Source organism: Molothrus aeneus, chromosome 15 (genome assembly GCF_037042795.1).
Source record: "Molothrus aeneus isolate 106 chromosome 15, BPBGC_Maene_1.0, whole genome shotgun sequence".
Taxonomy (NCBI): domain Eukaryota; kingdom Metazoa; phylum Chordata; class Aves; order Passeriformes; family Icteridae; genus Molothrus; species Molothrus aeneus.
Genome location: NC_089660.1, coordinates 4,770,697 through 4,784,551, shown reverse-complemented (window position 1 = coordinate 4,784,551; position 13,855 = coordinate 4,770,697). Strand labels below are relative to the sequence as shown.

Here is a 13,855-nt window from a genome sequence, read left to right as displayed (position 1 = left end):
ACAGGTGGGATATTTGGAGCATCGTGCATGGACTCAGACTGAGCCCTGCTCACCCTCTGGCCTGGTGATTTCATCCCACTTGTGAAGTTCCTGAGCCAATCTTCAGCTGCATCCACAGTGCCCTGGTAGCCACAAGCTCCTCCCTGCAACCTCAGGTTGTCCACCCTGTAAATCAAGTGCTGGTTTGGGCTGTCAGGAGCTGGCTCCAAGATATAGCTGGAATTGCTGCTCAGTATGATGAGTCCTCTGTTGAAAGGGGAAGCAATAAAAGGGAAAGTTGATTACTATGACAGCAACTGGGGACAAATCCTTCTGCTGCTGCTGAGCTCCCATCTGACTCTGGCAAGACACTTATCCTTACCAGGCCAGGCAGTTCATTAATTAAAAGGGTGGGAATATTTTGAGTTCAGAGGGGGAAATCTCTGACCTTCCATATATTAAAATCCATTCAGTGGGCCTCACACATTGAGAGGCTATTGGAGCATGTGCTGCAACCTGAGAAGTTTAACTTACAGCTTTTTCTTTAGGGGCAGTGGAAGCTTTTCTGCCAACAGAAGAAATTTGCCTTTAACAGACCAGACCTGAAAAATGTGAAGACTTTGTTTGTCAACAGGAAAAGCAGAGTTCTCCCTGGGTCATGCACATACCCAGATGGTTCTAGATTTCTCAATGAGCATCTTACAGCCAGGAGAGCTGGAAATGTGTGTGTGATGCCCTCTAGAAAATGCGTGGCCTGATGGGCACCACCCACACCATGCAGGCTCAGAGTGAGAACAGCCACAAGTGCTCAGCTCCTGTGCCTCCCCAGCAGTGAGAAAAAGATATCAAAGAGCTGCCAGCAGACACTGAGAGCTCAGGGGTGCAGGAAGCCTCTGTACAGGCACTCTGAATGTCCCTGTCCCTCTGGAAAGCAGAGCCTAGGAAAACACAGGCTGGCAGAAGCACGGCACACCTGTGACTGCTTTTGCTTTTGGGGTGCTTATTGCAAGCTACAGGTGGCTGCACTGTCCTGGTTATCTCACCAGGCCCTTTGGCCTGTGCTACACTCACTGAGATGTCTCAGGTTTGCTTTGGCAGGGGCTGTTTCCTGGCTGGAGCCAGTCCCACCAGCACAGCTTCCAGCAGGGCTCCAGAGCAATGACCACTAATGTCAATAAAGCCCGTGTGATGTTTTGGAAACAAACTCTGAGCTGGTGTAAATGAATGCAGCTCCTTGGTCACAACAAACTGCTTCATTTACTCCTGGCTGAGGATACAGACTCCCTTTTCCAGCCAAAGGCTCCATCACTCCCAAAATAAAGGTTTCACACACACAGCCCTGGCACCACCTGGGGAGAAAGCAGAAAGCTCACAGCCCAGGAGGGAGCTCAGACTTGAAGACTTTGCCCCAAAACACACACAAAATTGCCAGCTGTGAGAGAGTGGAGAAGGTTTCTGCCCAAGTGTAAAGCACTGGGCTGGGACATGGTGAGTCCTGTCCCTGCCTGTGACAGATGCAGCCCTGAGCCACCAACAAGATTCTTCTGCTGCTGCTCAAGTTTAACTTGAACTCAAGTTAAACTCAGTCACTGCACCCGTCCACACTGGCAGCAACAGGGGGAAAGGTCCTGGAGCTCCTTAGGGGGCCATAGCTACTAATGACACCCCAAATTCTGCATTTTCCCTGGCGTGCCCCTTTTTATAGACAGGCTGGGTGGCCATTGAGAGCTCTCCATCCATTTAGAGAGAATCAGGCTGCTGGGAGAAGAGCTCGGTGGCAACACCTGTGCAGAGGCATTCCAGGGGGCATTCCAGAGGCATGAGGCATTCCAGGGGGCATTCCAGAGGCATTCCCAGGGCCATTCCCAGGGCCATTCCTGGTGGCATTTCCAAGGGCATTCCTTAAGGTATTCCCAGGGGTATTTCCAAGGGCATTCCCGGGGGTATTTCCAAGGCCATTCCCGGATTCCAGCACCCCAGGCACTCACCGCAGCCCTCGGCAGGTGCTGAGGGTGACGCTGGAGCGCTCCCAGCCGCGCACGGTGCCGTGGTAGAAGCAGTGCTCCTGCAAGGCAGAGGAGGCAGGGTTGGGGCTGGTGGGATGGACACGGCCCATGGGACAAATTGAGGCGTCGCCGAGTCCCGTGCGAGCGCTGCCGACCCTCCCCGGTCGCTGCGTTCCCTTTCCGCTGCCTTTGGCAGCTCATTATCAGCGCTAAATCTCCGTGACTCCGCTGCGAAATTTGGCCTTTGGGCTGCCAAGCGCCGCCTGTGCCAGGGCATCGAACAGCGTCAAACAGCTCCTTGTTGCCAGCAAAAATGGAGAGCTCAGAATCCCCCAGGGGAGGACTGGGATGGCTGCAGACCCAAAGCTTTCTGCTGGAGCAGGAGCTGCCCATGCATGGATGGCAGCCGGCCCCGGGCCGTGCCCCAAGGGACGCGGCTGCAGCCCCACAGAGGGTGACACCGTGGGCACAGGGGCAGCTGGTGGGACAAAGGCAGCCTCTGGCAGGGACAAGGGGGCTTTGGGGCAGAAACGCCAATATATTCATTGTATCCCTTCCCCTCAGCCCGGGGCAGCAGTAGGAAAGATGATCTCATGGGGATTTTATCTCTTATTTTTGCTTTGTGACCAATGCACATCTTTGTGCTGCTGCAGCAGAGGCAGCCAAGCCTGGTGAGATCAGTAATTTATGGGGGTTTTATTGAACGGGAGCTGGCTTACAGGGGCTGTTTTCCCCAAAGGCTGGGAAGGTCCTTGGCGGCAAAACTAAAAGCAAGAGGGTGAGCAGTGTGAGGAATAAACAATTCCCCAGCACCCAGAGAGAGGGGAGCAATGCTGGCTGCTGACCTTGGCTCTCATAACAGAGCTCAGGCAAAACAGAAAGATGTTTTTACCATTTTTGGGGGATAGAGCAGCTTTCCCACTGGAACCTCCCAGATCAGAAAGCTGGACTGCCCTCCCCTTTAGCTCTAAGCTGTGGGGATATGTGCTTTAAAAAAAAAAAAAAAGGCTCGGGAGGAAGAGGTTCACCTGCTTCTCCAAGCCCAGCCCGGTGTCCCCTGCAGGCACGGGAGGGAAGGATCTCTGCACTCACCGTGTGGCTCAGGGGGGTGCTCTGGGCTTGGCCAGCGTGGCTGTAGTGGGTCTCAGTGTAGCCTGGTGCAAAGAGGTTTCTGCAGACACATTGGAGGGGGTGAAAGAAAGGCAAATTTAAAAATCAAGATGGTAAGAGCTTTTTTGTGACCTGGATTTCTGCTTCTTAGGGGTGCTGGAAAATCACCTAGATCCAGCTCTTTCTGAAGCCAGTGTAAATATTCCTGCTGCTGTGGGTTTGGGGCAGTCACTGTCTTCTACCCATGGTGTGAAACCAGCTGCAACACCCTGAGAGGGCAGGTGAGAGACAGGGATCCACAGGACACCAGCTGTGCTCTGCTCTCTGCTCTCCCTCCTGCCAGGGCTTGCCCAGGGAGCAGCTCCTGGTGGCCCTGGAGCCAGGGATCCATGGCAGGACCATCACCACGGGCTGTGGGACCTGTGCAGAGCATGCTGTGATGGCAGAGGGTCAGAAGGTGGGAGCACAGCTGACCTGGCCACTTCCATCCTCCACTGCCCTGGCAGGAGCTGAGCACCTCTCACAGAGCACATCCGCTCCTGGGAGGGCCCCACAAGCCATCTAAGTGCTCTTTCAAGCCATTTATTGAATTAAAACAATAACAGAGAGCCTGTCCCTGAGTTCAATTAGGCACCAAGATCCAATTCCAACAGCTGCAAGCAAACAATTCAGTTTTTACATGAGGACTTTTAAAGACCCAGAATCCCAGCCTAATCACTGACCCTTAATGGGTACAAGAGTCTGTGCAGAGTTTTCTTTCTATTGGCAAATTATGCCTCAAATTATACTGGTATTAAATTCAAAGCACCAAGTCCTGCATAGCAAACACAACACAGGCCACATCTGGGTGCTGGTGTGAGTCCTCAGCTCAAACCCAGACTGTCTCCACTGCCCAAATCTGAGTACAATCATAAATTAATCTGCATCTGCATTTCAACTGCTGCCCAGAAGCTGGTTCACATCTTTGTTATGGGAAAATGCTGATTCCCCAATTTGAATTTGTTCATGTCATCCCCATGTACACAATATTCTCCCTGTCTTCAACCCAGGATCAGACCAAAAGTCTATAAAAGGAGCTCCTGTGCTCCTTTAGAAAGAAAGCATTTTGATTTTGTTCCAGAGGAAACAGCCTTCTCCTTCTTTTTAAACATCTGCATTTGCTAAACAGTGATGTAAAAAGTACAGCTAGTCAAAGTCTGGGCCAAACCAAGAAGGTCATATCCTGTGTCCATCTCAGCAGCCATAGAATGTAGGTTTTAAAGCAGTTTTTAAAAACAATAGTTTGTCTTGCAAAAATTTGGAGAAGGATCACAGACATGCCCTATTGATGGAACAATCCTGCAGCAGCCCCACGGTGCTGTCAGGCCACCAAAGTGCCACATTTGCCACCCATGAGGATGCCACATGCACCCTGGGCAATGTGTTCTCAGATGCAGCTGCAGCTCAATCCCTTTGCATCCCTGATTAAAGCATGTCATGCACCAGATTTTAGAACTTAAGTGCTACAAAGTAGGAAAAAAAGTTTTCTTCTTTTCTTTGGCTGGTTTCTTTAAGCTGGATGCAGAAAGCTCCATCACAAGCCAATACAAAGATTTTTCTACCTTGGTTTTTGGTACCTGTCAGTCAGATCTTACCAACCTTGAAAACATCTCTGTTTAAAAAAGGGACTGGGTGCCTGTGATATCTAATTAAATTACACCAGAACAACAGGAAACAAAACCTTTTATCAGTGTTTGAAAGTGCTCCACCCTCCTGGCATCCAAAGGCTCAGACAGCTGAACAAGTACCCACAGCTTAACAACAGAAACTGTGCCACTGCTGTATCTGATAGCATCTGAAGTCAGGAAAACAGCAGCTTTTATCTGAAATTTGAAAGCTCAGCACAGCCCAGAAAAGCTCATTTTGTGTCTTTCTGATGTGTTAATTCTTATCACCATATACTGTCAGTGATCAGAAGGCAAGATTGCTGCATTCAAACCCAAGATAAGCAACATCCCACAGAACATAACTCCCCTCATCTCCCTGACTGCAGCAGCTTGCTCAGCAAGGGTGCAAGAAACAAATATTTAATCAACAGATTGCATTAACTGGCAGGAAATTGCCTTGAGCAATGCTCTGGCAGGTATCTGGTGTGTGTCAGGGGCAGACAGTGAAGCAGTGTGATCTGCCCAGACACCAGCCTGTGGATTTCCAGTAGCCGAGGCTTTGCACAGCCTGCTTGCTTCATCCCCAAACAAACACTCTTGTGTTTTCCTCCTGCTCCTCTATTCTTGGAAAGCATTAGCCATGAATAGCCACTTGATCTCCCCTTCAGCATCCCCGGGAGGCTCCTCAGAGCCGTGACTGCCCAGGGAGGGCACAGGGTGAGGCCACTCAGCACAAGGGGTGTGCACATCCCTGCACACTCAGGCTCCAGCCCCTCCTAGAGAGGGTTAACAGAGCTTCTCCTGAATTTTTAGAGACACTTGGGCAGCTGCTCAGCTGAAAGCCTGTGTCATCTCCATGCTGCAACTTCCAAGCCTCTCTGCACCACTTGTCTCCTACTCCACACCGCAGGGCCCCTAAGAAAAGTCCAGTTTCTTATTCTGAGCTTGAAACAGTCCTGTTTTGAAGACAGTTCCCAGCCTTATTGCAGGGACACCCTGGAGCTCTTGCAGCACTGCCAGAAAGGGCTATCACAGGGGATCGATTGCACAAGGTGTGGTGGGGAGGGCAGTGAGGAAAGAGGAAAAAACAACAGAACATCTTGCAACACCCTTGGTGGCTTATTTTGAGTGTGTAAAATTTCATTCCCAGCCCAACTCGCTTCTTTAGCAAGCACCAAGTTTTCCACCAAACTGTAAATAAACAGCAAACAAACCTTCCTGTCACCAAGAGTGTACTAGAGTTATCAGCCAGTCCTGGCTCTCTTTTCCTTGATAAACATCAAGAGAAACACCCACACCCCAAAACCTTCTCTGCCAAGAGAAAGACAACATCCCTGCCAGGCTGAGCAGCGAATTCCAGGGGAGCTCAGCCCTGCAAAGCACTGATGGAAGTTTCCAGAAAAACAGAGTTCACCTCCTTGCCGGAGAAGGAAAGCTCTGGGAAATACAGCACAATTTGGTTCTTTCTTCTCAGTTACATTACATGTAACTGTAGTGACCACTTCTCCAGCAACTCACACTGAAGCTGCAAGAGTCTGGATGCAAAATAACATCACTTAAAGGCTTCTGAGATCCAGTCAGGCAGCTGGCAGATCACTAGCACACATCATCTTCCTAAAAGGCAGCGCTGAGTCTCTCATTAGAGGAGTTACCAGCATGAAGAATTGATGAAGTCAGAGAAAAAGCTGATTTGGGATGGGAGCACTCTCCTTTGCTAAAGCTGATAGCAGCTGCAGCTGCTTTGGGGCCAGGGGAAGCTGCACACCAGAGCTTGGGATGTTCTAGAGGAGCCTCACACCTTTCCAACAGGGACCAGCTTTCAGCAGGATCAGTCAATCCCCAGCATCCAGCTCAGCCTCCAAGCTCAGGGTGGAATATCCTGCTCTTGGCAGGGATTGCTCCCTGGGAAGCCCTGGGAGCCAGGTTGAATGCAAGTGAGGAAGCCAAAAGAAGGGAGAGTGGCTCAGTGCCATCATGTACAGATGGCCTGAGCAGTTCCTGCTGATGGCTGTCCTGGAGCCATGTGCTGGTCCTGCTCCAGCCTGTCAATGATATCATTGTTTGACACAAAGCCTCCTCCACCCTGCGCCGTCCCTGCGTGCAGAGCTGGCAGCACAGGGCAGCCTGGCTCTGCTGGGGCTGGGGGTCACATACTTCACTCATGAACTGAGATGGTTCTCAGCTCTCTTGGCAGGCTGCTGTCCCCGTGGCACTTGGGGACAGGGAGAGGACGTGGCTTTCAGCTCTTCTGGCTGCTGCTGAAGAGCAGAGACGCAGCTGGAGGGAGAGGGGCTGCCCCCAAACACTCCCAAAAACAGCAGGAGGAAAGCTGGGGCCCTGCTTGCATGGCCATGTCCTCTTGAGGGAGTGCACATTTCCCAGCTGCTCTAAAGAACCTCACCCCTATTTTCCTGATAAATCACAGAAGTTTTGCCTATAAAACATCACTTGTCAGCAGAAGCCTAAGAGTAGCTCAGGGCTGCCATGAACATACTCAGTTGCACCAGAGATCACCCACAGGCTCCCAGAGTACCCCAGCAGCACTCTGCTTTTCTTACTAATTAGAGCAAGAAGGACTTTTAATAATTTGGTCCCATCAGCAGGCTTGTTTGGGTTCATTTTACAGAGGGGCCAGTCTGCATGGACAGCTGCCAGCTTAGAAACACCCAGAAGTATCTAGGAGATGGACATGGTTTTTATTTCCTCCCAAAAAACAAAAGCCAAATGGTCCATGAGGCTCTCATGAGAAACATTGACATTGATTTTTCAGTCATGGGACCAAGAAAAGTGGAGCCTGCAGCCTCTTACATCTCTTTCCCTGTCCCTTTCCTCAAATCACAATAAATCTGCCCAGCCAGGCTGACAGCATCTGGGGGTGGAGGGAATTGATTTTCCCAAGAAACTTTAGACATGAGATTTCCATCTACAATTTGTGGTCCCACTCCATTGCCTCTCAACAGGATCCAAGTAGGGTAAGAAGGGGAATGTGAACTCTTGCCTCTCAGTCACTTAAATGTTCCCTAAAGCCAGAATTTATTATTAAAACCTGCAGTGGCCCCATCTTGAACACCACCAACACATGACTCATGACAACACAAGCAGGCAGGCCTGCTTTCCATATCCACCACTAGTGGGAAATGGGAGATTTCAAGCCTCTGGAATATTGCAGTCAAAACCTGGCACTTCATAAAACCAATTAAATCCAATTATTTTTTTTCTTGGTGAGTTCCATCCAGATGAATCCTGGAGCTCTTAAGCTCCCTTCCTCTAGAGCTTTTGCTAAGAACATGTTTATTGTGTAAACACAGCAGTTTGGAAGGAAAGAGTGGCTTTCCAACTATTGAGGTGGAACTAAACAAGCCATTTTTAAGGCCTGGGAAAGCATCACAGACTAAAGACTCTCCATCCCCTTCTCCCACCCACATCATCTGTGACATTCACTGTGTAAATTGTTACAAACCCAAGAAAGATTTATCACATAGACCCTTGACTTACCAATAGGAATCATAAAGGAAAAAGGAAATGAAATAAATGGAAAACTGGCTGATAATGAGTCAGTGCACAAAAGATTTAAAAGGTTTAATTTCCAGGTCTCTTCCTTTCTGCCCCACACAGAGGAATCACTGAATATCCTGAGGGAATCAGGAAGCTGAAAAGCAGCTGTGGCTTTCCAGATCCCACCCCTGTTTTTCTGATGATTCCAAGAGACAGTAGAGCAGGATAAACTCAATTTCCCCTTTGCATAACCCTTAACCCCTGCCCATGAAGGAAGCCCATTAGACCCTGATGATGTGTAGCCCATCAGTGGAATAATCTCATATATCCTTCCTGCTCAGAAATGGGCAGCAACTTCCTCGCTCAGTTGGTAGAGAGGCTCTGGAAATGTGCAAAAGCAGGAAACACTGGAATACAAGCGGCACACAGATCTTTTACTGCACCTCTGAGAGCACCAGGCTGGGTGGGAGCACTTGTCACCTACCCAGGTGGGGCCAGCAGAGCTTGGAAATGATGCTGCTCCCTATCAGAGTGGCCTAAAAACAACTTTCTGTTGGCTCTGAGGTCAGACCAGGTGAGCTCTGGACCTCCTTTGCTGTGTCCTCAGGCAGTTCCTGCACATTTCCACTGGGGCTTTGCCACCCAGTGCAGTGGCCAGAATAAGGAGCTGAAACAAACAGCCCCAGGCTCTCCCAGGAATTCATCCACAGGCAGAAACACCCCTGGAGAAGCTTCCAATACCCCTGGCAGCTGAGAGAGCCTTTCCCAAGTCTGTTCTTCCCATGAGAGAAGAGAGAGAAGAGAGAGAAGAGAGAGAAGAGAGAGAAGAGAGAGAAGAGAGAGAAGAGAGAGAAGAGAGAGAAGAGAGAGAAGAGAGAGAAGAGAGAGAAGAGAGAGAAGAGTCTTTTTGCTGCCTTTCCTTCACTAAGGTGAGAAGCCAAATTCCATGCAGGTTTCTGCTGTGCAAATGGGAGCTCTCCTCTTGACTAAGAAAAGCCCCACCCCAGGCAGTGCTGCCACACACATTGAAAGGCTCTCAGCCTGTCCCTGCTTGGCTCAAAGCTGCTTTTTATTAACAAATGCAAATGCCTTTTAAAAAAAGTCACTTTTCATCCAAAGTTTGCAACTCAGATTCTTCCGCTCCTAAGCCCCAGCCAAATTTAAAGCTGCTTTATAGGCAACTCTCCATATATTTGTTGTTTGTGCAGCTTTGAGCTTTCCAATCCCACAGCTGCAGGACGTGGATTTGAGTCATTTAAAACAAGCCAGAGTCATTTGAGTGATATATTTTGTCATTATCCTGAAATGTTAGTGTGTCGTGAACTCTGCTTGAAACTCCAGTGTGCTTCTGATTTCTTATCAAATTCCTGGACAGGAAATAATGCAATATTATGTTAACTGCTAATGCAATAATTGTGTTCACAGATATATGAAGCCCAAATGCAGATGTGTGATGAGTTTATTACAAAACTGGGTTGGGCACAGCTCTGAAGCAAGATATGCAATAATTTCTGTGTTTCACCTCTGTGGATGAACATGATGTCCTTTTCATATGGAATATGAAATTGGATGGTGTGAACATTTCTTCTACATATTGAAACTAGAATGTTTCTTCCAAAGCTAGCATCCCTACCAAAGTGCAAATTATGACACTTCCCTCACTTTTCAAAGCAATTTTATCAATTGTCTCTCCAGAAGGAGAGTGGGGAATGTGCAATAAGGCTGCCAAGAACATCACCTGAATGAGCCCAGGGACAGAGGGGGAGCACAGCACCAAGCTCAGCAGCAAAGCTGGTTTCCAAATGCTCCTCTAAACTGGAGCAATTAAATGGCCCATTTCTCTAAGGCTTATTTTAGTTTAAAAAGCCTCAAGTACCTCCCTTGAAGTTGCAGTTCTCTTATGCCCATGTGAATTTGCAACCGGAGCTTACAGGTTTTGTACAGCTTTGAAGGGACACTTCCCACTTGGGGGATTTCACTTTCTCTCCTGGGGCAATAAACTTAGGCAACAAACTCTTCCCAGAAGAAGTCCTGGATGCTGCAGCTGCTCAGCACCCCAAACCTCACCCAGAACCTCAGCTTCCCCTGTGAGACAAGCACGAGCAGTGATGAGCTCCTGGGAGCTGTGGAGCAACCTGGGCTCTGCCTTGCCACACTCTTCTACAAGGAGAAGAGGTTTGTCTCCATTTAAAAGTGTTCTATGGATGCTGATAAATACACAGGGCTTCATCATTCCTCTTTCAATTTAAGTCTCTAAACTACTTCAGCACTTTCACAAGTCTCTGAGAAGTGGAGCCTTTCCACTAATTGCATTTTGTGATTGTACCATCACCTTTCCTGAGCAAGGACTTGAGGCCAAGCAAGCCTCCCACATGAAGCACTGCTGTCTATGAATCACCTGCATTTTCCACTGAAAATAAAAATCAAAAGCTCCAAACCAGTTGGTTTTCAACCAAGTGCTATTTCATCAGCACTTGTAAAGGAGATCCATCCTGCAGTGGAAGTGTGTGCACACACTTCCAAGCCTGTGTATATACATCTTAATGAATGAAAATGCACTTCAGGAAATAAACACAATAGGAACCTTCTATTATTATAACTCTGTTTACTAACACCAGCAAAGGGTTTTTCTGTGCTGGAAATAGCACGGCACCGCTCCCCCGAGCACCTGGAGCTTACATCACTGAGCTTGGAGCTCAAACAGATCAACTCAGCAAGGATCCTTTCTCTGGCCAGCTTTCTGTGCCAGAAATATTCACCTTTGCATAGCAACTGCAGAATCAGCAAGGCCTGGCAGTCCTGGAAGGAGACCCCCAGCAGCATCAGAGGTTGTGCTGCTTCCAGGCTCAGTTCAGACCTGGCCCGGTGCCACTGTCAGCAGCAGCAGCTATTCCTCCAGACAGAACTGGCTTAGCAGTGCTCATGGTGCCTGCTCTTGTTTTCCCAGCTGAAAAATACAGAATTTGTAGCTGTTTCTGTTTAGTTCTACACAGGTGCATGACTGCCTGTGAGAAGCATCCGGTTTTTGCAGCACTGGAACTCTCAGTAGGTTTTGTGACTTTTTACAGAAAACACCTTGTACTCATTTTCCATCAGCCATCACATTTCAGGCTTTACTGCAGAAAGTGACAAAAACCCCGTGATTTTCCTCCAAAACACCCTGACTATCATTTAGGTTTAGGCACTGCCATCAGAACTAGTAAGATCTTCTGACACTTCACTCTTTAAGGAGGAAAGCTGAGCCCTCAATCTCTGTGGTTGGGATGTCCATAAAATGCATTTAAAATATAAGCAGGGTCATTATTCTGAGGTTATTATTCCTACTGATTCTAGCAGACAAACATTTGGCTGTATTTCTATAGATAAATCTTCAAACCCATTTAAAAACAAATAAAACACCAACAGTGCAAGGACTGCTGAGCAAAGACAAAATAAATTTTCTTGCAGCTAAATTCCCAGCTGCTATTCCACTGCTGGAAACTAATGTACTCACAGGGCAGAGGGGCTCTGGGGTGGCCTCCAGACCAGAATCCTCCCCACCTTAATCTCCTGCAGCCTCAGCAGAATTCAATATGCATCACACCCTATGGTAGCACACAGCATTGCTCTCACATGCCTGAGAGGAGGCTACATTTCAGTTAATGCAAAACCAATTTTTCAGTCTGCTTTAGCATGAAGGGCACTAATGGAATTGAAACTGTCAGATCATTTCTCCTAGGAAGCAGAGAAGGACCTCTTTGGATCACAGCAAATGAAATCCTCATTAGAGTCACACTGACTCTAAAGCACTGAGCCATTTGGTAAATAGGGAGCTTCATATCAACAACATTTTCCAGTTTAAGTAGGAAGAATTATGATGCAAAAAGAAGTTTACACACTGAGGGCCAGGTCACCATCTGTTTTTTTGCTGACAAAGCTCTGCTATAATGTGCTCTTTGGGTGATTAACATCTGAGGGGACTTGGAATAACCTTGAAATCCAGTGAAGGACTTCCACATCCTGTCTTTATCAAACCCTGCTGAAGTCAGAGGAGGTTTTCCTGTTGACCTCACTGTAATCCTTATTCATTATTTAAGTGGGACCACAATGCAGGACACAGGCACACTTACCTATTTTTCTCCAGTTCCAAGATGAGCTCCTGGCCCTCTGCCTCCACTGTAACTTCAGCTCGGAGCGGGTGCTGCGTGCAGGGGAGAGGGTGCCTGTTACTCATACATCATCCTTATGAACACATCCACAAATACAAACTGGGATGGCAGCTGACCTTAAACCACCCCTTGCCTTCCTCCTACTTCAGACCTGGAGTGATGGGGAAGGGAAGGGATGCACCAAGGTGGCTCCCAGCTCCAGGCACGCTGCTGCATCCCACAGGACAGAGGTGCAGAGGCAGGGAGCAGTGCAGGCATCTGCTGGGATGCTGTACCTGAGCTAGAGACACCACCTGGTGTCTCAGGAGAAATCAAGTGCTCAGGCAAGGCAGCAGGTCCTGGTGTTGGAGTGCTTGGAGGTGCAGTTGGATGGGAAGAGCTCCCTGCACCTCCCTCTGCTGTAGATTGTGCTCAGCACAACCTCACAGGACATCCCAGCCTGCCCCAGAGATTGAAGAGTCAAACATCTCAGCTAATTAACCAAAGCTTCCTTTGTAGTCCCAGCAGAAAGACATTTTTAGGAGCCTATTTCAGGATGAGAGGAATCAGGCCTCTTCCAGAGGTTCTCACTTCGTTCCTTTACCCACAGAAAGTGCCAGTGAAAGGCAGGGAACAGGGACCCTTGGATACCTCCAGACTCCAACCATTGCACAGACAGAATTTCAGGCCTCCCCAGGGCCTGCTGGTTTGAACAGAATGCACCCCAATTTCTTAGTACAATGGCAAATGCATACACTAACCCAAAAGAAGAATAATTCCAGAGACTTAAAAAGCATAGAATGAGATTTTTAGAGGAGCAACTAGAAGAGGCTCTGGGGTCTGCAGTTTTACCTCCCTCAAAGCAAAACCACTGCATAAAGTCTACTTGGGGTTTCCAAGTCTGAATGCTTTCTCACAGAGAAAATGGATGAACAAATTCCCCAGAAGAAAAATTGCTCATATTAATATAACAGTGCACTTTATTCAGCTGGAAGAAAAGAGAAATCATAAGGATTGGTGAAATTAACCCAGAGTATTTTCTAAAGCAGTGTTGGAGGAGACTTTGAAGACTTTCAAGAATATTGAAAGTGAAAGAAAGCAGGGTTGACTGAATGGGCTGTTCTCTCAGCCTGGAGTTATGCTCACTTGCCATTTCAGCAAATACAAATATCTCTTTTCATCAGCTCCCTGCTCATACTCTGGGTTTTGCTCATCCTTCCTTCAGTTTCCAGGACATGGCATCAGGCCCACACAGATAATGCAAAGCAAGTTAATACATTTAGGATATATAAAAAGGGATAATTGCAACAGGCAGAGCTTCTTTTACTAAATCACAGGTGCACAATTCATCTGAGGATAGGTCTGTGCTTCACTCACTAACATGAAAGCACTGTAAGGCTGCCTTGCCCATAGCTGAGGGTCTCCATCACCATAAAATCTCTTCACAAAGGTTGTGCTAACATCATTATTGCTAATATCACCCTCCCTCCTC

General features: G+C 48.1%; 1 protein-coding gene across 1 annotated transcript in view; it reads right to left on the bottom strand.

Moving 5' to 3' along the window:
- Positions 1–13,855, bottom strand: part of ADAM19 (ADAM metallopeptidase domain 19) — a 32,678-nt gene that overhangs the window by 16,613 nt on the left and 2,210 nt on the right. The window contains exons 3-6 of the mRNA XM_066560269.1: positions 12,346–12,416; positions 3,078–3,156; positions 1,968–2,044; positions 54–246 (exon numbers count right to left, since the gene is read on the bottom strand). Of these exons, the coding sequence (XP_066416366.1) occupies positions 54–246; positions 1,968–2,044; positions 3,078–3,156; positions 12,346–12,416 (420 nt within the window). The remainder of the gene's footprint in view (positions 1–53; positions 247–1,967; positions 2,045–3,077; positions 3,157–12,345; positions 12,417–13,855) is intronic.